We start from the raw sequence: 24,419 nt of genomic DNA, 5'->3' as shown, positions 1-24,419 counted from the left end.
GAATCTCTAAAGGCAGAAGTGAAAGCCACCCCAGAAGAAGTTAAAAATGCTATCAATGAGATCCAATCTAATCTAAATACTCTAACAGTTAGGTTAACTGATGCAGAAGATAGAATTAGTGATCTAGGAGACAAACTGATAGAGAAAAAGGATCAGGAGGAGGCCTGGAACAAACAGCTTAGAAGACATGAAAACAGACTTAGGGAAATAAATGATACCATGAAACATTCCAACTTCAGAATTATTGGGATCCCTGAGGGGGAGGAGAAAGAAAGAACACTAGAAGATACAGCTGAACAAATTCTCCATGAAAATTTTCCCAATCTCAGAAATGGAACCAGTGTTCATGTCCTAGAGGCAGACAGACCACCCCCAAGATCAACGAATCCAGAAAAGCCTCAAGACACTTGATTGTGAGACTGGGGAATCATAATGTTAGACAAGAGCTCCTGAGGGCATCTAGGGGGAAGAGATTCCTTACGTACAGAGAAAGGACCATCGGAATAACATCAGACCTGTCCACAGAAACCTGGAAAGCCAGAAAGGGCTGGGAAGACATATTCAGGGTACTAAATGAGAAGAACATGCAGGCAAGAATACTTTATCTGGCAAGGTTGACATTCAGAATGGAAGGTGATATAAAGAGCTCCCAAGACCAGCAAGGTTTAAAAGAGTATGTGACCACCAAGCCAGCACTACAAGAAATATTAAGGGGGGTGTTTCTATAAATGAAGAAAGAACCCAAGAGTGACAAAGAACAGAAATTTACAGAGGCAATTGATAGAAACAAGGACTTCACAAGCAACATAATGTCAATAAGAACATATTTTTCAATAGTTACTCTCAACATGAATGGCCTAAATCCTCCCATAACACAACACAGTGTTGCAGATTGTATAAAATGACAGGACCCAGGCATATGCTGTCTACAAGAAACCCATTTGGACCCTAAAGATACATCCAGACTGAAAATGAAGGGATGAAGAAACATCTTTCATGCCAATGGTGCTCAAAAGAAAGCTGTGGTGGTGATTCTCCTATCAGATAAATTAGATTTTAAACTAAAGGCTGTAGTCAGAGATAAGGAAGGACAATACATCATTCTTAAAGGCTCTATCCACCAAGAAGATCTAACAATTGTAAATATTTATGCCCCCAATATGGGAGCAGCCAACTACATAAGCCAACTGTTAATCAAGATAAAAAGTCATAGTGATATGAATATATTAATAGCAGGGGATCTTAACACACCACTCTCAGTAACAGAGCATCCAAGCAGAAAATCAATAAAGAAACAAGAGCATTGAATGACACATTGGACCAGACCTCATAAATATATACAGAACATTCCACCCTAAAACGACAGAATACTCATTCTTCTCGAGTGCAAATGGAGCTTTCTCCAGAGTACACTACATACTGGGTCACAGATCAGGGCCCAACTGATATCAAAAGATTGAGATTATTCCCTACATATTCTCAAACCACAATGCTTTGAAACTGGAAATCAACCACAAGAAAAAGTATGGAAGGAATTCAAACACTTGGAAGCTAAAGACCACCCTGCTTAACAATGTTTGGATCAAACAGGAACTCAAAGAAGAACTTAAACAATTCATGGAAACTGATGAGAATGAAGACACTTCAGTACAAAACCTATGGGATATGGCAAAGTCAGTCCTAAGAGGGAAATACATAGCCATCAAGCCTCACCCCAAAAAACTGAAAAATCCTGAATACACCACCTCTCTTTAAATCTCAAAGAACTGGAGAATCAACAACAAATTAAGCCAATCTCACACACAAAAAGGTAAATTATCAAGATTAGAGCAGAGATCAATGAGTTAGAAACTAGAGATACAGTAGAGCACATCAATGAAACTAGAAGCTGGTTCTTTTGAAAGAATCAATAAGATCAATCAACCACTGGGCAAACAAATCCAAAAGAAAAGAGAGAGGATGCAAATTAATAACATTATGAATGAAAAGGGAGAGTTCATGACTAACACCAAGGAAATAGAAAAAATCACCAGAAATTATTATCAGCAGTTATATGCAAGTAAATTAAGCAACCTAGACAAAATGTATACATCCCTGGAAACTTATAAACTTCCAAAACTGAATTAGGAAGAAATTGACAACCTGAATAAACCAATGTCTAGTAACGAGATTGAAGCAGTGATCAAAAATACCCCAAAACACAAGATCCCAGGTCCTGAGAGATTGCGTGGAGAATTCTACCGAACATTCAAAGAAGAAATAATACCTATTCTCCTAAAGCTGTTTCAAAAGATCGAAACAGAAGGAAAACTTCCAGACTCTTTCTATGAAGCCAGCATTATCCTGATCCCCAAACCAGGCAAAGACCCCACCAAAAAGGAGAATTTCAGACCAATATCCCAGATGAATATAGATGACAAGATTCTCAACAACATCCTAACTAATAGGATCCAACAGTACATTGAAAAGATTATCGACCATGACCAGGTGAGATTTATCCATGGGATGCAAGGGTGGTTCAACATTCACAAATCAATGTGATAGAACGAGCCAGTAAGAGAATAGAGAAGAACTACATGGTTCTCTCAATTGATGCAGATAAAGCATTTGACAAGATATAACATTGTTCCTGATTAAAACACTTCAAAGTGTAGGGGTAGAGGGAACATTCCTCAACTTCATAAAATCTATCTATGGAAAAACCACATCAAATATCATTCTCAATGGGGAAAAGCTGAGAGCTGTTCCTTTGAGATCAGGAACACGACAAGGATGCCCACTCTCACCACTGTTGTTCAACATAGTACTAGAAGTCCTAGCAACAGCAATCAGACAACAAAAATAAGTAAAAAGTATTGAAATTGGCAAAGAAGAAGTCAAACTCTCTCTCTTTGCAGATGTTATGATACTTTATATGGAAAACCCAAAAGACCCCACCCCCAAACTACTAGAACTCATATAGCAATTCAGTACTATGGCAGGATACAAAATCAGTGCACGGAAATCAGTAGCTTTCTTATACACTAACAATGAAAATATAGAAAGGGAAATTAGAGAATCCATTCCATTTACTATAGCACCAAGAACCATAAGATACCTGGGAATAAACCTAACCAAAGAGGTAAAGGATCTGTACTCAAGGAACCAGAGAACACTCATGAAAGAAATTGAAGATGACACAAAAAGATGGAAGAGCATTCCATGTTCATGGATCAGAAGAATAAACATTGTTAAAATGTCTGTACTGCCCAGAGCAATCTATATTTTCAATGCCATCCTGACTAAATTCCACCGGCATTTTTCAAAGTGATGGAGCAAAGAATCCTAAAGTTTGTATGGAATCATAAGAGATCCCGAATTGCTAAGGAAATGTTGAAAAAGAAAAACAAAACCCGGGGCATCATGTTGCCTGATTTCAAGCTTTACTACAAAGCTATGATCACCAAGACAGCATGGTACTGGCACAAAAACAGACACAGACCAGTGGAAGAGAGTAGAGATCTCAGATATGGACCCTCAACTCTATGGCCAAGTAATTTTTGACAAAGCAGGAAAAAATATCCAATGAGGGAAAAAAAACAGTCTCTTCAATAAACTGTGCTGGGAAAATCGGACAGCTATGTGTAGAAGAATGAAATTCGACCACTCTCTTACACCATACACAAAGATGAACTCAAAATGGATTATAAAATAGAAATCCATCAGAATCCTAGGGGAGAACATAGGCAATAACCTCTTCGACATCAGCCACAGCAACTTCTTTCAAGATATGTCTCCAAAGGCAAAGGAAAGAAAAGTGAAAATGAACTTTTGGGACTTCATCAAGATCAAAACCTGCTGCACAGCAAAGGAAACAGTCAACAAAACAAAAAGGCAACCCATGGAATGAAAGAAAATGTTCGCAAATGACATTACAGACAAAGGGCTGATATCTAAGATCTATAAAGAACTCCTCAAACTCAACACACACAAAACAGATAATCATGTTAAAAAATTGGCAGAAAACATGAATAGACACTTCTCCAAAGAAGACATACAAATGTCTAATAGACACATGAAAAAATGTTCATCATCACTAGCCATCAGGGACATTCAAATCAAAACCACATTGAGATACCACCTTACTCCAGTTAGAATGGCCCAAATCAACAAGACCGTAAACAACATGTGTTGGAGATGATGTGGAGGAAGGGGGAACCCTCTTACACTTTTGGTGGGAATGCAAGTTGGTGCAGCCCCTTTGGAAAACAGTGTGGACATTCCTTAAGAAATTAAAAATAGATCTACCCTATAGCCCAGCAAATGTACTACTGGGTATTTACCCCAAAGATACGGATGTAGTGAAAAGAAAAGCCATCTGTACCCCAATTTTCATAACAGCATGGCCACAATATCTCCAAACTGTGGAAAGAGCCAAGGTGCCCTTCAATGGACAAATGGACAAAGAAGATATGGTCCATATACACAATGCAGTATTATGCCTCCATCAGAAAGGATGGGACCCAACTTTTGTATCAACAGGGACAGGACTGGCAGAGGTTGTGCTGAGTGAAATGAGTCAAGCAGAGAGAGTTAATTATCATATGGTCTCACTTACTTGTAGAGCACAAGGAATAACATGGAGGACATTGGGAGAAAGGAAAAGTAAATTGGGGAAAATCAGAGGGGGAGATGAAGCAGGAGAGACTGTGGACTCTGAAAAACACACAGGGTTTTGGGGGGAAGGAGGGTTGGGTGAGCCTGGTGGTGGGTATTAAGGGGGGCATGTATTGCATGGAGCACTGGGTGAGGTGCATAATCGATATATTTTGGAACACACGAAAAAATTAAATTTAATTTAATTTAAAAAATAAAAAAAGAAAAGAAAATACTTTTTATAGCAGTTTTAAGTTTACTGCATAATTAAACAGGAAATACGGAGTTCCTGTATATGTCTTGCCTGTACAGGTACAGCTTTCCCTACTATCAACATCCCACACAAGTTTGGAGACTTTTTACAATCAGTGAATCTTTTTAAATTCCTGTGTATTTAATATATAGTGTTATATTAGTTTTAGGTATACAATATATTGATTAATATTTCCATATATTACTCCCTTGTCTTTGTGCTCATCAAGATAAATGCACTCTTGATCCCCTTCACCTATTTCACCCATCCTCTCACCCACCTCCCCTCTGGTAACCATCTGTTTTCTACATTAAGAGTCTGGTTTTTTTCCTTTTTTTTTTTTTTTTTTTTTGGTTCATTTTGTTTCTTAAATTCTGCACATGAGTAAAATCACTTGAAACTTGTCTTTCTCTGACTGACTTATTTCACTTACCATTATATTCTCTGGTCCCATCCACAAACTTAACCAAAGAGGTTAAATATCTGTACTCTAAATACTATAAAAGACTGATGAAAGGAATTCAAGATGATATAAAGAACTGGAAAAACATTCTATGCTTACGGATTGGAAGAACAAATATTTTTTTTTTCAAGAGAATATTAAATCATTTATTGATTACACATGATAATGGATGATACACAAGCTTTAGTCCCATCTATAATTTTATCTGATACCATAATTCAATTTAGATATATTGCATAGGATGTGCCAACAATCATATTAATAACCAAATAAACTCCAGGACTTTGCTTGGGTGACCTTTTAATGGTGAACTCCAGGTCACAACACATTAACTGTCAGTTCAACTACACCAAGGTTTGTGGAGACAATGGCTTCTGTGCCCAAGCAGGTTGCAAATAAATTTCAAATGGAACCTGGCATCACCCTGAAGGAATTCTAACTTCACACTGTTGGGGTAGTATACCAAGATGGCTTCAGAGTAGACTAACTTTACACAGCACATTTTAAAAAAAGACACATTTATTCAGCGTCATGATCAGACTATTACATTTAGCAATCAACAGCATGGGTGCAAAAAAAAAAAAAATCTACATTAAAACCCTTTGTTGGAATGCTTTACACTTTCCACAGAACAGAAACTAAAATAACCTGTTATACAATTAGTCACAAATACAGTCCTCGAGTTTTTTTCCCCATACACATGAGTATTGTCTAAAACATGTCTTCTTTGTAGCAGCTAGGCCCTGCCACCACTGTGCTTGGCTGAGTTCACAAATCTGTTGTAACCTGTAGCTTCCCTGTCACTTCTCTGGCTCTCCTCTCCTGCCTCCAAAATTGCCTCCTTTCATGGGTCCAAAATTTGAGGATTGATTGTTGTAATTGCCAAAATCATTATAGCTTCCACCACCTCCAAAGTTGCTTCCATCATTACCAAATCCGTTATAGCCATCCCCACTGCCACCATATCCACCACCACCTCGACTGCCACCAAAGCCACCTCGACCACTGAAGTTTCCTCCACGAACAAAGTTGTCATTCCCACCAAAACCACCTCCACGACCACCACCAAAGTTTCCAGAACCACTTCGACCTCTTTGGCTGGATGAAGCACTAGCCATCTCTTGCTTAGAGAGCGCTTTCCTTACTTCACAGTTGTGGCCATTCACAGTATGGTATTTTTGAATGACAATCTTGTCTACAGAATCATGGTCATCAAATGTTACAAAAGCAAAACCCCTCTTTTTGCCACTGCCTCGGTCAGTCATGATCTCAATCACTTCGGTTTTCCCATACTGTTCGAAATAATCTCTTAGATGATGTTCTTCAGTGTCTTCTTTAATGCCACCAACAAAAATCTTTTTCACAGTTAAGTGGGCACCAGGTATTTGAGAATCTTCTCTTGAGACAGCCCTCTTTGGTTCCACAACTCTTCCATCCACCTTGTGTGGCCTTGCATTCATGGCTGCATCCACCTCCTCCACAGTGGCATATGTGACAAACCCAAAGCCTCTGGAGCGCTTGGTGTTCGGATCTCTCATTACCACACAGTCCGTAAGTGTTCCCCATTGCTCAAAATGGCTCCTCAGACTCTCATCGGTTGTTTCAAAGCTCAGACCTCCGATGAAGAGCTTCCGCAGCTGTTCAGGCTCTTTGGGAGACTCTGACTTAGACATGACGGCGGTGGGAGGGGAGACTTTAACGATGCTTACTTGGCGGCGTCCACAGGCAGGGAAGAACAAATATTTTTAAAATGTCTGTATTGCCCAAAGCAATCCACACATATAATGCAATCCCTATTGAAGTACTAACAGCGTTTTTCACAGAACTAAAATAAAAATTCTTAAATTTATAGAGAACAAAAAAAGGCCATGAATTTCCAAAGCAGTCTTGAAAAAGAAAAGCAAAGAGGCACCACAGTTCTGGACTTTAAGCTATATTACAAAACTGTATTAATTACTAATTGGATTCTTGTTTTTTGTTGAATATACGAAATTCTTTACATATTCTGGGTACAAGGCCTCTGTCATATATGTGATTTCCAGATATTTTCCCCAATTCTAGTTTATATTTTCATACTTGTGATAGGATCTTTGCAGAACAAAATATTTTAATTTTGATGAGATCTAATTTATCAATTCAAAATTGCATGGATCATGGCTTTGGTTTCATACTTAAGAAATCTTCACCTAAGACTTGTGATGCTAAGTCAAAGATTTTTCCTGTCTACTTTTTAAAGTTTTACAGTTTTTCATTGTATTTTATTTTTAAAGTTTTTATTTGCTTAGAGAAAGAGAGAGATAGTGAGCAGGGTGACAGGCAAAGAGGAGAGAGAGAGAGAGTAGCTCAAGCAGATTCTGCCCTGGATATGGGGGCTCAATTCCATAATCCTGAGATTGTGACTTGAGCCAAAATCAAGACCACCCAGGCGCCCCTATAGTTTTTCATTGTATAATAAGATTTACGATCAATTACTTTGCTGTTGCTTTTTATTTAGTACATGCTAGCAGGGTAGTGTGACAAGGATGTTTCTCTGCTGTCCCAATTCAGCTTCAGTTTTAGGTAGTCTTGTGTCTCTGTTTTTCCAGAATGTTTTCTCAGTATTACTGCCTCTCCTCTATGTGGCACTCAAATTTTACCTTATATCTTTGTGAGCCTTTGAGGGAATTTTTTCACCCATTCCCATTGGTAAGAAGGCTCTAATTATCTGTGTCTAGAATGGTTTTCTTTCCCTCTCCTAAGAAACAGAGATATTTTTTTTCTTTTACCCTTCCTTGGAAGCAGTGGGTGTTCACAAGTTTCCTTAGAGTCAACCATGTGTGCTACCCTATTCCCCCGCCTCCAATCAGTGACATTTGTGCAGTGTTTTGCTTTTCCTGCAACAATGGCTGTCCTCTTCTTCCAGGCCTGTGATGTTTAGGGAGGCTTTATCTGATATTTTGCCCTGCCATCCATCTTTCCATGATCACCAGATGTAAGTCTGTGAAGAAAAGCCTGAGAGTGGATGCCAACTTCCCTTGTCTTTGCAACTCCACGAAGTTCTATGATGTCATGCTATTCCACATTTGGCTTTAGGCAATTCATTAAAATATTTATCTCAATTCTCCTTACTGCTTTATTGCACCTTATGTCTTGTACCCTGGTGTTCTGCTATAGGTGAACCAATTTGTATTCTGTCTGTCTTTGGAAGTTTTGTCTTTGTATTTGAGGCTATTCTGCTGCCCTTTGACATCAACTCTTATGGGTTCAAGAAATGTTATGATTTTGTTGCTTATTTGCCTTTTTTTGTTGTTGTTAGGGTAGAAGTGATGCTATTTCCATCTTTTCTATAACCTAGATTGAAATGGAACTTTGATTAATATCTTTTTAAGTCATAAATTTGCTTGAAGAACAGTGAAGGGGAGGATATATATGAGGATATATATGAGGTTGAAAAATCTCCCCCTGATTTAATTTATAGTATTTGTGTTTTTAATATGTTTTTCTCATTTAAATGTCATAGGATATATAACAAAGGTGTTTTTAGGATATTGTATTAGAGTCAGTTTGAATATTATCTGTTTAAGTAAGACTTTTACTTATTTTCTTTAAATGGACTTAAAATTCATAAGATAAGAAATACCACTGATGGACCTTCAAATAAGCATAGAGTTCTAAAAATAGAACTACCACATGATCCAGCAATTTCTTTTCAGAATATATACCCAAAAGAAATGAATTCAGTACTTTGAAGATATATCTGCATTCCCATATTCGTTGCAGCATTATTCATAATAACCAAGACATAGAAATAGCCTGTCAATCAGTGAATGAATAAAGAAAATGGGATATTTTAAATATTATCTAATTATGAAAAAGAAGGAAATCCTGCTATTTGTTTTGACATAGATGAAGTTGGAGGAAATTGTGCTAAGTGAAATAAGCCAGACACAAAAGAAAAATACTGGGTGTTCTTACATGTGGAATCTAAAAAGTCTAATACAAAGAAGTAGAAAGTAGAATGGTAGTTACCAAGGACAAGGAGGCAAAAGAAATAGGGAGATACTGAATGAAGTATGCAAAGTTACAGTTATATAGGATGCATAAATCTAGAAATTATCTACAGCATGATGACTATTATGCTAATTCATAAAATTGTTATATAATACTATATTGGTTAATATAGTTAATAATACTATATTGCATATATACTATATATGGTTGTTAGTAATACAATAATTATATTGTTGTTAATAATACTATATTTAATACTGGAAATTTGCCAAGAGAATACATTTTAGGTGCTCTCATAACACAAAAAATTGGTAACTGTGAGGAAATGATACGTTAATCAGCTTGACTATAGTAATCCTTTATGTATATATATATATATATATATATATACATATATATACACACATATATATATATATGTATATATACCAAATCATATTGCACACATTAAGCATGCACAATCTTTTGTTTAAAATAGGTTTTAGGGATGGCTGGGTGGTTCAGTTGGTTAAGCAGCTGCTTTCATCTCAGGTCATGATCCCAGCATCCTGGGATCGAGTCCCGCTTCGGGCTCCTTGCTCATCAGGGAGCCTGCTTCTCTCTCTGCCTCTGCCTGCCATTCTGTCTGCCTGTGCTCACTCTCCCTCCCTCTCTCTCTCTCTGATAAATAAATAAAATCTTTAAAAAAAATAAAAAAATAAAATAGGTTTTAATCTTGCTTTAATTAAATTTCTATTTAAATATACTAAAAGTTGTAAAAAGCAGAGAAGTTAGGTAGATGCTGTGTTGCCTTTAAGAACTTTCAGTGTTTATATAGGCTGTGTTTTCTAGGAACATGTTATGAAGTTGTAAGATCATTTTGTATTGTGTTCACTTTGAAAACCTGTTGAGACTACATTTTAGGTCAGTTCAATAAATAATTTAGGAGTGAAATGAACTCTGACTCACTAAAAACAGGAAGGAAATAATGAAAATGATTCTTAATTTCAGGATGAAACCCAATTCTTAGTTTGAACTGTTTTGTTTTATCTACATATGTCTAGACCCTTACATAGACCTCCTTGGGATTATGGCTCTCTTGTTACTTCATCTTATAGGGAGGCCAAATATTACTTAGGAAATTTAAACAATCCTCCACCCTCTAGTTCCTAGGGACTAAACATTATTCAAATATATGGCCTCCTTGAACATTCAGAATTCTAACAAGAAGTGGGGTGCTAAGTAGAAAAGAGGCTTACTTAGGTAAGATTAGGCTTAGACTCAAACCAGCAACTCTTCCAAGGAGCTATCCAGGGTACTACATCACATCTACTGAAGTTGGCTGGATCCTTTTCTTCGGTAGCCACCTTAAAATTTGCCCATTTTCCCACTTGACTACCTAAAACAGGACATCAGACAAAAGCCACTTTTTATTATAGTCAACTCTGTACACTGTTATTAACATGCTAAATGTTTTTATATGGTCTTAAAATGTCTCAATAAGGTTTGTAACTTCTATAGGTTCTCCTTTGGAAATTTACATTAAATTTACATTTACATTAAATTTAAATTTACATTTACTTTCCAAGTCTCTATTCATATGCCATATGAGTTCAGAAGTTCTGAAATTCAAATTAATCATTTAGGCTTTTTGGACAAAATTACTCCAAAATATCTGTCTCTTACTTTGGCTAATTGTAAATTAAAAAGCAGTTGTTCTCAAAGTGCAGTCCCCAAAACATCATCAGAAGAATACCTGGGAACTTGGTAGAAATGCAAACACTCAGTTTCCTACTCCCAATTTATTGAGTTAGAAACACTGGAGGTCAGCAATCTGTGTTTTGACAAAGCCCTGAAGAAAATTCTGATGCATACTTACCAGTGACTCAAGACTGTGCTGTTAATAAGACTATGATGGTAAGCTTAAAATTATTTGGTTCATCTTAATATAAATTTTATTTAGAAACCTTAAATACATGGAAAATCTAGTAAGCAGGTATGGATAGGCCAAGGGAAACCTTTTATCATTACTTCACATATTTTATTGTAGGTGAAAACAATTTTGTGAATTATATGCAAAGGACATTCTGAAGGTAATTAAATTGGTAGCTGCACACATTTATATATTTTAATTGCTTTACAGATTTATGAGCATGTGTGCAAGTTTGAAGTTTGTATGGGTCATGTAGCTACTCCCATATACTTAATCTGTGAACGCTCACCCTATCTCAGAAGGAACTCTCTTCAGCAAGGTTCCAAGATTTGTTAGGGACCCAGTGGAAAATTGGGAGTTAGTGAAGAAACATCAAATAACTTGTCAAATCAGCTAACTTGACTTTTGTGAACAATGCTGTGAAGGACATTAGCAGCCAGATTGCCTTTACAAGTGGCATATTCCTTTGGCTTATAAAAATGTATCCATTTTGTCAACTATGATTGGTTATAATATTTATTTACATCAACCTTGGAATTCATTTCCTTGTCACCCTCGGCCCGCAAGGATGACAATGAGCCTGGTATGGTGTTAATGCTTCATTTCCGTTTATTTAATCAACTTCCTTAGCTTATATACATCAGGGTGACCAATAGGGGTCAAGCAATGGGGAGAGCCAATGAGAGTCCTGTTACTATGCTGATTAAATTTGATACAGCCAATAACTATGTCCTCCTTTAGGCGGGCTTCACCAGAAAGTTCATTGTATACTTGCAGCGTATTTTGCTAGCAGTGAGCCAAGCACCTTCTTGTAATGGTGGGGATTTTCCCGGCCGGAGGCAGTCCCCGACATTTCCTGTCATTCCATCATCTTGGCAAACTCACTAGTAAGATCAATGGTCCCCCCCCACCAAGAAAATAGCATTATTACCAAATATGTTGACATGTTTGAAGAGATTTAGAAATAAAAAGAAAATAAATTTTACTGCTTGATATTTTCCTTATATGTGATACAGTGGAATGAGTTTGTAACCTATACCATTATAACAATTTAATGAGCTGAAGCTAAATCATGAAGTGTAAATACCTTTCATAAATATCTTGAGTTAGACTACAAATGATGGTTACTACTCTTCCTAATCTCTAGTATTATTAAAGGATTTCACTTTTCATGTACTATAAAATTTGTTACTGTCCAAAGAAGAACAACTATTAAACTATGATCATATTTATCATTTAATCCCATTAATTTCAACTAAAAGAGAATAATGAGTTTACATTTGATAAGTATGATTTGCTTCCCTTTTGAAATCGATTTCTAGAAGGCCTTAAGTTATTTATTATTTATAGAGAATGAAAGTTCTCTGGCACTCCTAAGAAATCATCTAAAGATTATAAGTATTTATTAAAAGTTAAACACTGTAAACTTTCCTATTTGTGTACATGACTCCATTTTTATAATTTATGTCTGAATACCTTCAAAATAAAATGTTTGAATATTTTCCTGATAGTGCTTTTATGTTCTTTGTTGGCTCACCATTTTCCAGCTATTTGGGTTATGAACTTTGGCAAATAAGAAGAGAATACTGAGTGATTAAGTGGCTCTTTCCATAATTATACCCTATATAAGCATTACTTTGTAAATGCTACAGTTTAGAAATCAAAACCATAGTGTAGAATCTGTGGGTGGTCTGTGATCTGCTGATCAAAGGATCTTAGTTCATATTTTACACCCCTTTAGTGGGGTCAAGAAGGTTTTTATCTCCATATGGGTTAGTTAACTTTATTCAGTTAAATTACATGACCATTTATTTTCACATTTAACCCTGGTAATCCAATGTATGTCATTTATCACAGGGTAAATAAATCACTTTGAACGTTTAAGTGTACTTTCTCCTTAGTCCTGAAAATACTCAGGACACATGTTCCTAATGGTGGTGGAACCCAACTCATTACCTTTTGTAATGAACAATGTATTATGTAGAAACTGAGTATAGTACATCCCAGCTCCAGAGCCACCAAAATATTACTAAATCTTGTGTAAACTTCTAATGTCATGCTCCAATAATTGGAAATCCAGAGATACATAGGCATACAGAAAATTTCAGGCTAAAAATTTCCTAAAGACTAAAGAGAAAGCAAGAATCTCTGCTATGTATATTTTGCAGAAGACTGAAACTTGTCTTCCTTAATACCTGTCTTTGTGCTGAAGAAAGTCATCAACTTTTTCACCAAGAATCTAAGGACCTCTGAGCTTGTCAAAATTGTATATATTGGAGAGGGCACGGATTGCATGGAGCACTGGGTGTGGTGCAAAAACAATGAATACTGTTACGCTGAAAATCAATTAAAAAATTTAAAAAAAAACCCAAAAATGAAAAAAAATTGTGTATATTAGGTCCTGGTCACTAGTAGCTTAATATCAGACACTATGCCTTTGATAAAGGGAATCAACACAGAGCAAATAAGCATTAAAGTCTGCAGAGTTAAGTACTGTCATACATTTTTATACTAGCCCACAGCTTTAACACAGTGTCTGGTTAGAGTAGAAAAATATTTTTTGTCCATCCAACGTATTGAGCACCAGACATATGTTGTGTGTAGAGCTTAATAAGCTAATTCACTAACATCAAAATCTCAAAGTTTGTTAGTAAAGAAAATTAAAGAAGTGTTGAAATAAGGATATGGAAAATACTTTATGGAAGTAAAGAGAAATGGGTGGCTAATTTTCCCCAGAGATGAGTGTAAGGAGGGTATGGAGAAGGGAGGGTAATATCAGAGGGCTTTCACAGAACAGTGGGTTAGAAGTTTTGGCATCAGGCAGAAGTAGTTTTAATTCTAGAATTTCCATTTAATATCTGTGAGATCTTGGTAAAATCACTGAACCTTTTCTAGGGTCAGTTTCCTCATCTGCAAAATACAGATAATATAAATTTTTACAAATTGTTATAAGGGCTAAATGAATTCATGAAGAGCATATGCTTGGAGCATAGTGGGCTCTCAGTAAATAATAGTTGCTATTAATGACCGCTATTAAAAATAAGTTGCTTAGGAAGAGTAGGATAGGGAAGATACAATAAGATGTGCATAGATTTTACTGGAATATGAGGTGGTGATGAAACTGGAAAGATAGAGGCCAGTTGGTGAGAACATTTGCATTCAAAGCTAAAAAGTATGGATATTTTAGTAGAGATGATGGAGTATCATTGAGGAATTTTAATTCCTGGGCTGCCAGAGAGGAAGATGGTCTGGAGAAAGAGTATAAATTTAGAGTGAGAAAGACAAAATAAGAGGAATCGTTAGTATCACTAGCTCATATTCTATGGGGTAAACTGAGGCAATGACAGTGGAGGGGGGGGATAAAGCAGACATTTAAAAAATATTTGGGAATGGGGCGCTTGGGTGGCTCAGTTGTTAAGCGTCTGCCTTCAGCTCAGGTCATGATCCCAGGATCCTGGGATCGAGCCCCACACGAGCTCCCTGCTCAGCAGGAAGCCCAATTATCTCTCTCCTACTCCCCCTGCTTGTGTTCCCTCTCTCGCTGTGTCTCTCTGTCAAATAAATAAATAAATAAAATATTTGAGATAGACATCAAGGGACATGTTAACTGAAAGAACTGAGAAACAGAAATTTATTAAAATCCTTAAGTTGAGGGAAGGTTTTTGATTTTTTTAAATGAGAGAGTTGTATGCATGTTTGTAAGCTAAGAAGAATGTAGAATAAACATTTATGAAGTCTAGAAACACTGCATGTCACCAGTACTTTGGAAACCCTGAGAGGGATGGGGTTGGAAGAGTTAGGGAGTTCAGGTGTACTTGTTTTAAATGCATTTTCTTCCTGCTTCCAGCTTTTAGAAACCCAATGTACACTGGACTGAAATCCCCGGCCCACTACTCTTCACTATACACAAATGGGTGTGGCTCGGTGTATAGAACACCTGCTTTTGTGAGCCCTGCAAGCCGATATTCCTGGAGTCCTCCCCTGACACTGAGTCCTCCAACGCTATAGAGCGTCTCCCAGTTGCCACATTCGTTTTGGGAATCTTCTCGCCTGCAAGCCGGCTTCGCAGACTTGAGAGGGCCCGCTGAGCATGTGTGAAGGAGACGCGCATGCTCTGTGTAGTGGGCAGGTTTACCGCAGAGCAAGCAGTGCCTTTTACTACTCTTCTCCCGCCCCCTCGCCGTGCGCGTTCTTCTCCTTTTCTCACACAATCCCCAACCACGCGGTTCTCCGTGTTCACCCCGCTCTTCCCCACCCCCTCCCTTCAACCCAGGTTGGGGAATCTCCATTGACGTTCGGGTGACGCTCCAGTGCTGCCGCCGCGGGGCAGGGAGGGGGGTTCCCAGCGCTACTCAGGTAACGCCGCCGCTGCCGCCATTTTGACGGAGCTGGGTACGCGGAGGGAGCCCTCGGAGACCGGGTGGGGGACGGAGGCAATATCGAACCACAGTCGCGCGGGCGGCAGTGTGAGCACCAGCCGTGCGGAGCCCTCTGAGCGGCAGCATAGTTTTCTCGTCTAAGGGGAGCAGATGCCCGCGGCGGCGATCCTCCTCTCCCAGCCGCTGAGGGCATCCTGCAGCCAGGACAGCTGTTGCTGAAGGAGGGGCTGGGGGTTCCGCGGGTGGTGGCGGCGGCTGGCCAGCTCCAAGAACGGGATGCGCGGCTGCGCCCGTGACTGGCAGCTCCTGCTCAAGTGCTCCTAAAGGGACGATGCTACCGTTCTCGCCTCAGGACGAGCTCTGGAATCAAGAAATGGAGGTTTTCCGAGGCGGCGCGAGGAGCGGCGAGGTTAGTGCGGTGGCCGAGTGCTGGAGCCACTCCCCTCTTTCCCTCAGGACCCTGGCTGGAGGCTGGACGGAGAGGGTCGTGGGGCTGACGGGCGGGGAGCCCAGGCCAGCTCCCCGGAGGCTGCCGGGCGGCGAAGCACGCGCTGCCCCAACTGTGCTTTTCGCTCGGGAGACAGCGGTCTGGGGCATGGGGAGTCGGAGCCGCCTGGGCCCGGGCTCGGTCTCAGAAGGAGCTTCTGCCTCTCGGGCCACACTGGAACTGTGATAAAAGTCACTCTGAGACCTGAAGTGAGACAGGGGAACGCGCCAGGTGCTGCGCGGTGCTCAGCACATTCCTTTATCTGCTGCGCCAGGTTTGCTCTCTTGGACCACTTTCGCGGACAGGGCTGACTCCAGCTAGCTGTTGAACCCGGGCGCTTTTGGAACCTAGCGCAACAAAAACACACCTAGGTGACAGTAACTCTGGGGACATTGGCTTATAGGGATGTGTGCTCCTTGCTTAGTTTTCTAGTTTCTCCATGACATGTTGTGGGTTTTGTAACAACCCCAGTGGAGATTAACTGGCGCCCAGGTTTCTTTGTTGACATTAAGGTGATGTTCTGGGGTCCCCTCAATTCTTCCACCCTCTTCCTTCTGTTCTTCTTTCCCCAACTGGTGTTCCCGCCCGCCCCCGTCGGTCGGTAAAAGAAAACACAGTAAACCCTACCCTTACAAGATGAATCTTTGGAAGACTTTGAGGTTCAACCAGAATATTTTGGTTCTCCTCTCTTCCCGCTCTTCTGAGGTTGTTCTGGTTGGACTTAGGTCAGCTGTGCAGTGAAAACTTAGATGTGCACAGGTATTCTGTTTCTAGTGTTATTGCTGTTGTTGTTAGAAGTGGGCAACATTTAAACTCTAAAAATTAGCCTTTTGGGAAAGTCAGATCCTTTTTTTGATAACTTAATGGATGGACAGTTTAAGAGCTTAAGAGGCCACAGTAGACCTCATAAAAAGTCTGAATGCCAAACTGGCATTTTGAGGTAGGACTGGCAATCACAGACCTCCACCTCTCAAGATGCTAATTTGTGTTCAAGTACTTGCTCCATCTTTAAAAAAACATTCTTTTTTCTTTTCAGTGTTCAACTAAATTGGGGTTAAAATTCCATGCCAGGATAACATTTAATAAGAAATGTAATAGAAAAAATTCAGAAGGAGTCTAAAGTTGAATCCACTCCACTGTAGTAAATATTTTACTAGAAAACTAAGCAGTTCCAAAATGTATTTTAATATTCTACATCTCTTAAGAACAGGATAAGTGAAGAAAGCTAAATTTCTTCTTGGAATATAGGGATGTTTCATACTTGTAAGAATTTTCTAGCAAGACCATTCGGTGGGAGATGAATTTTATTCACATATGTAATTGGTTGACATATAGTTTCACGTATCTGGTATATAAAAACAGTTACATGCTTGTATATAAGGATGGGGTGAGATATGGAGAGTCTTTTACATGCTTCCTATTTTATTATTTTTGTTAAATTTGAATGGAGAAATGTTTTGAATCATAATTACCACATAGGGTGTTTTATTATTTGCAGTATATTTTAGGTATTAGAGAGATTTAACAATGTGTCTCTCTAACTCATCAATTCAGAAAAATACTCAAATGGAAATTCTTAAATCTTGTAAAACAAATGGTGACAGTTAATGTGGTGAACATGATATTGCTGCTGCCTTCGTCTGAAACAGTTATGATCAACGAGATTTGACTATGATGCTTCAAGTGACTTACTTAAACTACATATGAACAGACCTGTTTTACACGTAAAAGAGGTTTTTTCTGTTATTAGTTTATAAGTTTTCTTTTCACAAGAAGGAAACAGTTTTACTGCTCAGACTATATTTTTAAAGTTTTTTTAAAGGTTTATTTGAGAGAGAGAGAGAGCACACTTGAGCACAAGCCACAATGGGGCAGAGCGAGCAAATCTCAAGTAGATTTCCTGCTGAGCACAGAGCGGCTCGGAGCTATCTCGTGACCCAGAGATCGTGACCTGAGCCAAAACCAAGAGGCAGACGTTCAACCAACTGAGCCACCCAGGCGCCCCCTCCCAGACTTACTTACTTTTAAAAAAAAAAATTTTAATTTCAATCCAACTCAATTAACATTTGGTGTATTATTAATTTCATAGTTAGAATTTAGTGATTCATCATTGCATATAATAGTGTACCTTACGTCAACTGCCTTCCATTTTAATCGCCCATCACCCAGTTACCCCATCCCCCTATCCGCCTCCCCTCCAGCAACCCTCAGTTTGTTTCCTATAGTTTAGAGTCTCTTATGGTTTGTCTCCCTGTGTGATTTCGTCTTATTTTACTTTCCCTTCCCTTTCCCTATGTTCATTTGTTTTGTTTCTTAAATTCCATATGTGAGTGAAATCATAGATTTGTCTTTCTCCAACTGACTTTTAATTATGTGTTTGTTGATATTGGCTTTGGAAATGTTAACACTTTGGCATGAACTTTGCAGCCCCAGTCATGATAGTTTTTAGGACTAAGGATGTTTTCATTGTAGAATATCTTTTTTGAAAATGTGTTGGAATCCTTAAAGAAAATGTGAGTGAGAATGTGTTAACTTTAATGTCAAAGAAAGTAATTTCCATCAGTTTTTGTGTGTGTTGAATCCTGGTAAAATTAAAGATTACGTGCACTATTAAATACTGTGGAGTCTTTTTAAGTATCTGTCTTTTACTTGTCTTGTTTCATGGGCAGTTGTTAACCTCTGAAGTATCATTCAAAAGTATGAGGATTATTTGTTTGAGACTCTGAATGTGCTTTCTCACAGTTACTGAGAGTTACATTTTTAGACCAAGACACAATAGGGAGTTAGAATGATGCAGAGCCTTACCACTGTTTGTAAAATTGTCCTGTGGGAAATGTGTTGGAGGTTTGAAATAAGAACTAGCTTGGTTCCAGTGAGAGGTGGAAAATGGGCCTTAAAAGGGGAATATGAGTTCTTTTGGCTACTGGGAAGAAGGTTCCTGGGGGCAGAAAATAAGATAAGCAAGAGGCTTTGGCTGTAAGAGCTCTTGCAGGAACTATCTCGATTAGGTATACTAGGAATAGGGCCTTCAAAGAGCATCGCTCCACAGGAAGAAACGATTTTAGCTCTTGACTGGATTTTGTCAGGCTGAGGTAAGAGGTGTTACTTGAGATGTTACTGGGTATTGGGCATTCCTGGGTAAGGGTTATTATAAACAACAGCCTGATGTAGTAAAATAAACTTCTTATGAGTTACTGCTCTGTGCCTTACCGTATACATTTGGTTGGTTGGTTCATTGCTTTTTGGTGAGAGAGTACTTGCTTCCTGAAGGAGGAATTGATTGTAGTTTTCAAATTGCATGTTATTGCCCATCAAATTATATTGTAATTGGTACTTTTATTTGTTCATTTTTCTCCCAAATTTTTGCTTAAATTCCAATTACTTAACATTCCGTGTAATATTAGTTTCAGGTATAGAATTTAGTGATTCAGCACTTACTTGCCAACACCCTGCTCTCATGCCAAGTGCCTTCCTTAATCCCCATCAGCTATTTAACCTATTGCTCCACCCATTATCCCTCTGGTTTATTTTCAAACAGTTTATCAGTTTATTCTTAATAGTTAAGATTCTGTTTCTTGGTTTTCCTCTCCTTTTTACCCCCATATTTGTTTGTTTCCTAAATTCCACATATGAGTGAAATCATATGGTATCTGACTGATTTCACTTAGCATAGTACTCTTGACTCTATCCTTGTCCTTCCAAATTCTTTTTATAGCTGATAAATTTTTTTTTGGCTGATAAATATTTTTATAATGTTTAATATTTTGTACCTGAGAATATATTATAATATATCTACATATATATGTATATATATATATATATTACCCATTCATCATTCAGTGGATACTTGTGTTTCCATAATTTGGCTCCTGTAGATAATGCAGCTATTAAACATCAAGGTTCATGTATCGCTTTGAATTACTATTTTTGTATCCTTTGTGTAAATACCTAGTAGTGTAATTGCTGAATCGTAGGGTAGTTCTATTTTTAAGTTTTTGAGGAGCCTCCATACTGTTCCAGACTGGCTGCACCACTTTGCATTCCCACCAGCAGTGTGAGAGGGCTCCCCTTTCTATGCAGCCTCACCAACATCTGTTGTTTCCTGTGTTATTAATTTTAGCCATTCTGAGTGGTGTGAGGTCATTGCTCATTGTGGTTTTTGATTTGTATTTCCCTGATGATCAGTGATGTTGAGCATCTTTTCAGGGTGTCTGTTGGCCATCTCTATGTCGTCTTTGCAAAAATGTCTATTTATAAAAAAAAAAGGCTATTCGTGTTTTCTGCTCATTTTTTAACTGGATTATTTGTTTTTTTGGTATTTAGGTTTATAAGTTCTTTTTTAAAAATATTTTTATTTATTTATTTGACAGAGAAATCACAAGAAGGCAGAGAGGCAGGCAGAGAGAGGGGGGAAGCAGGCTTCCTGCTGAGCAGAGAGCCCAATGCAGGGGCTCTATCCCAGGACCCTGAGATCATGAACTGAGCTGAAGGCAGAGGCTTAACCCACTGAGCCACCCAGGCACCCTCAAGTTCTTTTTTATTTTTTAAAGAGTTTATTTATTTATTTTACACAGAGAGAGAGATCACAAGTAGGCGGAGAGGCAGGCAGAGACAGAGGGGGAAACAGGATCCTTGCAGAGCAGAGAGCCTGATATGGGGCTCGATTCCAGGATCCTGAGACCATGACCTGAGCCAAAGGCAGAGGCTTAACCCACTGAGCCACCCAGGTGCCCCTATAAGTACTTTATATATTTTAGATACTAACCCTTTATCAGGTACACCATTTGCAGATATCTTCTCCCATTCCCTAGGTTGCCTTTTACTTTTGTTGCTTATTTCCTTCACTGTGTAGGAGCTTTTTATTTTGATGACATCCCAATTGTTTTTTTTTTTTTTTCTTTTGTTTCCCTTGCCCCAGGAGACTTATTTAAGTAAGAAGTTACTACAGCTGCTGTCAAAGAGATGACTGCCTGTGTTCTCCTCTAGGATTTGAGAGGTTGCCTGCCTCACAATTAGGTCTTTAATCCATTTTGAATTTATTTTTGTATGTGGTGGAAGTAAGTGGTACAGTTTCATTCTTCTGCATGTTGCCCAGTTTTTGCAACCCCATTTGTTGAAGAGACAGTCTTTTTGACCATTAGATATTCTTCCCTGCTTTGTCAAAGATTAGTTGACTTTGTAGTTGTGGGTTCAGTTCGGGGTTTTCTATTTTGTCCCATTGATCTGTGTCTGTTTTTGTGCCAGTACCATACTGTCTTGATCCCTACAGCTTTGTCATATGACTTGAAGTCTGAAATTGTGATGCCTCCAGCTTTGCTTTCCTTTTTCAAGATTGCTTTGGCTATTCGGGGTCTTTTGGGGTTCCATACAAATTTTAGGATTGTTTATTCTCCCTCTTTGAAAAATGTTGGTATTTCAATAAAGATTATATTCAATGTGTAGATTCCTTTGCCTAGTATAGACATTTTAACAGTGTTTGTTCTTCCAACCCATGAGCATGGAATGTTTTTCCATTTCTTTATGTCCTCTTCGGTTTCTTTCATCACTGTTTCATAGTTTTCAGAGTACAGGTCTTTTGCTTCTTTTGTTAGGTTTACTCCTGGCCATCTTATGGTTTTTGGTGCAATTGTGAGTGGGGTTGATTTCTTGATTTCTCTTTCTGGTGCTTCATTACTGGTGTATAGAAATGCAACAATTTGCTGTATATTGGTTTTGTTTCCCGTGACTTCACTGAAGTCCTGTATGCATTCTAGCAATTTTTTTGTTGGAGTCTTTCAGGTTTTCTGTATAGAGTATGATGTCATCTGCAAGTAGTTAAATTTTGAATTCTTCTTTGCCAAGTGGGATGCTTTTTTATTTCTTTTTGTTGTCTGATTGCTGTGGCTAGGACTTTTAGTAACATGTTAAATAACAGTGGTAAGAGTAGACATCCCTGTCTTGTTCCTGACCATAGAGGAAGAGCTCTCAGTTGTTCATATATGACCTTTATTAGGTTATGTTCCCTCTACTCTGACTTTTTTGAGGTTTTTTTTATCATGAATGTATGTAGTATTTTGTCAAATGCTTTTCCTGTACTATTGAAAGGATCATATGGTTCTTATTATTTCTTTTATTAATGTGGTGTCTCACATTGATTAATTTATGAGTATTGAATGATCCTTGCAGTCCAGGAATAAATCCCACTTGATTGTGGTGAATAATTCTTTTAGTGTACTATTTATTTCAATTTGCTAGTATTTTATTGAGAATTTTGCAATCATTTTCATCAAGAATATTGGCCTGGAGTTTTTAGTGGAGTCTTTGGTTTAGAAATTAGGATAATGCCAGTCTCATAGAATGAATTTGGTAGTTTTCCATCCATTTCTATTTTTTGGGATAGCTTGAGAAGAATAGGTATTGATTCTTTTAGCATTTGATAGAATATTCCTGTGAAGCCATCGAGTCCTGGATTTCTTTTTGCTGGGAGATTTTTGATGACTGATTCAATTTTTATGCTGGTTATTGGTCTGTTAATGTTTTCTATTTCTTTCTGCTTCAGTTTTGGTAGTTTATATGTCTCTTTGAAGTTAACCATTTCTTCCACATTGTCCAATTTTGGCATATAATGCTTCATAATATTCCCTTGTAATTGTTTGTCTGTCTGTGGTGTTTCTTATTATTTCTCTTCTGTCAATTGTAATTTTATTTATTTGGTTCCTTTCTCTGTTCTTTTTTATAAAGTTTGACTAGACATTTATCAATATTACTAATTTTTAAAAAGAACTAGCTCCTGATTTCTTTGATCTGTTTTATTGTTTTCTTAGTTGCTATATCATTTATTTCTGCTCTAATTTTTATTTCCCTCCTTCTGCTTGCTTTGGGCTTCATTCATTTTTCTTTTTCTAGCTCATTCCTGTGTAAGGTTAGGTTGTCTACTTGAGATTTTTCTTCTTTTTTGTTGTAGGCCTGTATTGCTATATGCTTCCCTCTTACGGCTGTTTTTCCTGCATTCCGAAGGTTTTTGAACATTGAATTTTCATTTTCGTTTGTTTCCATGTATTGTTGTTCTTGTTTTTGTCATTGTTTTTTGATTTTCTGATTCATCTATTCATTCTTTAGTAGCATATTTTTTTTACTTCCGTGTATTCGTTGCCTTTCCAGATATTTTCTTGTGTTTGACTTCCAGGATCATAGTGTTATGGTCAGAGAACATGCATGGTATTATCTCAAACATTTTTTTTGAGGCCTGTTTTGTGACATAATATGTGATCTAGTCTGTAGAATGTCCCATGTACACTTGAAGAGAATGTATATTCTGCTGTTTTAGGATGAAATGTTCTGGATATATCTGTTAAGTACATCTAGTCTAGTGTGTCTTTTAAAGCCATTGTTTCCCTGTTGATTTTCTGCTTAGATGATTTGTTTATTGATGTAAGTAGAATGTTAAAGTCTTCTACTAATACATTATTATTATCAATGAGTTCCTTTAAGTGGTTGCTACTAATTATTTTATATATTTGAGTTACTCCCATGTTTGGGGCATAAATATTTTTAATTGTTAGTTCTTTTGGTTGGATAGTCCCCTTTATTATGATATAGTGCCTTTCTTCATCTTCAGTTATAGTCTTTGCTTTAAAATCTAGTTTGTCAGGTAGAAGTATTATTACTCCAGCTTTCTTTTGACATCCATTTGCGTAATAAATATTTTTCCATCTTCTTATTTTCAGTCTGCTGGTATCCTTAGATCTATAATGATTTTTTTGTAGGCAGCATATAGATGTGTCTTGTTTTTTTCATCCGTTTTAATAATTCTTTAAGGCTGGTTTAGTGGTTATGAAATCCTTTTGGTTTTGTTTGTCTGGGAAACCTTTATCTCTCCTATTGTGAATTAGAGCCTTGCTGGATAGAGTATTCTTGGTTGTAGATTCTTCCAACTCAGCACTTTGAATATAGCATGCCACTATCTTCTGGCTTCCCAAGCTTTTGTTTTGCTGCTTTTAGAATTTTGTCTTTATCGAATTTTGCAAATTTAATTACACTATGTCTTGGTGTTGGCTTGTTCTTGTTGATTTTGCTGGGCGTTCTCTGTGTCTCCTGGATCTGGATATCTATTTCCTTTCCCAATTTAGGGAAGTTTTCTCTCTCTTTTTTAAAATTTAATTTTATTTTTTCAGTGTTCCAAGATTTGTTGTTTATGCACCACACCTAGTGCTCCATGCAGCACATGCTCTCCATAATACCTACCACCAGGCTCAACCATCTCCCACCCACCTCCCCTCTAAAACCCTGTTTGTTTCTCAGAGTCCAAAGTCTCTCATGCT

General features: G+C 37.9%; 2 protein-coding genes across 4 annotated transcripts in view; one reads left to right on the top strand and one right to left on the bottom strand.

Annotated features, from left to right (window-relative positions):
* Positions 1–7,069, bottom strand: part of LOC106004071 (heterogeneous nuclear ribonucleoprotein A1-like) — a 38,850-nt gene extending 31,781 nt beyond the window's left edge. The window contains exon 1 of the mRNA XM_045085593.1: positions 6,165–7,069. Within this exon, the coding sequence (XP_044941528.1) occupies positions 6,165–7,024 (860 nt within the window). The 5' untranslated portion in view covers positions 7,025–7,069. The remainder of the gene's footprint in view (positions 1–6,164) is intronic.
* Positions 7,070–15,501: 8,432 nt separating this feature from the next.
* RPS6KA6 (ribosomal protein S6 kinase A6) overlaps positions 15,502–24,419 on the top strand; it is a 190,157-nt gene continuing 181,239 nt past the window's right edge. For 2 of the 3 annotated variants that reach the window (XM_045085574.1, XM_004776042.3), the window contains exon 1: positions 15,810–16,041. In XM_045085574.1, the coding sequence (XP_044941509.1) occupies positions 15,964–16,041 (78 nt within the window). In that variant the 5' untranslated portion in view covers positions 15,810–15,963. Of the gene's footprint in view, positions 15,610–15,809; positions 16,042–24,419 lie in introns of those variants that run through there. The other variant, XM_045085573.1, reaches the window with a different exon arrangement.

The sequence above is a fragment of the Mustela putorius genome, unplaced genomic scaffold, assembly GCF_011764305.1.
Source record: "Mustela putorius furo isolate JIRA1106 unplaced genomic scaffold, ASM1176430v1.1 tig00000870_pilon_pilon_pilon, whole genome shotgun sequence".
NCBI lineage: Eukaryota > Metazoa > Chordata > Mammalia > Carnivora > Mustelidae > Mustela > Mustela putorius.
This window is presented reverse-complemented; position numbering and strand designations above follow the sequence as displayed.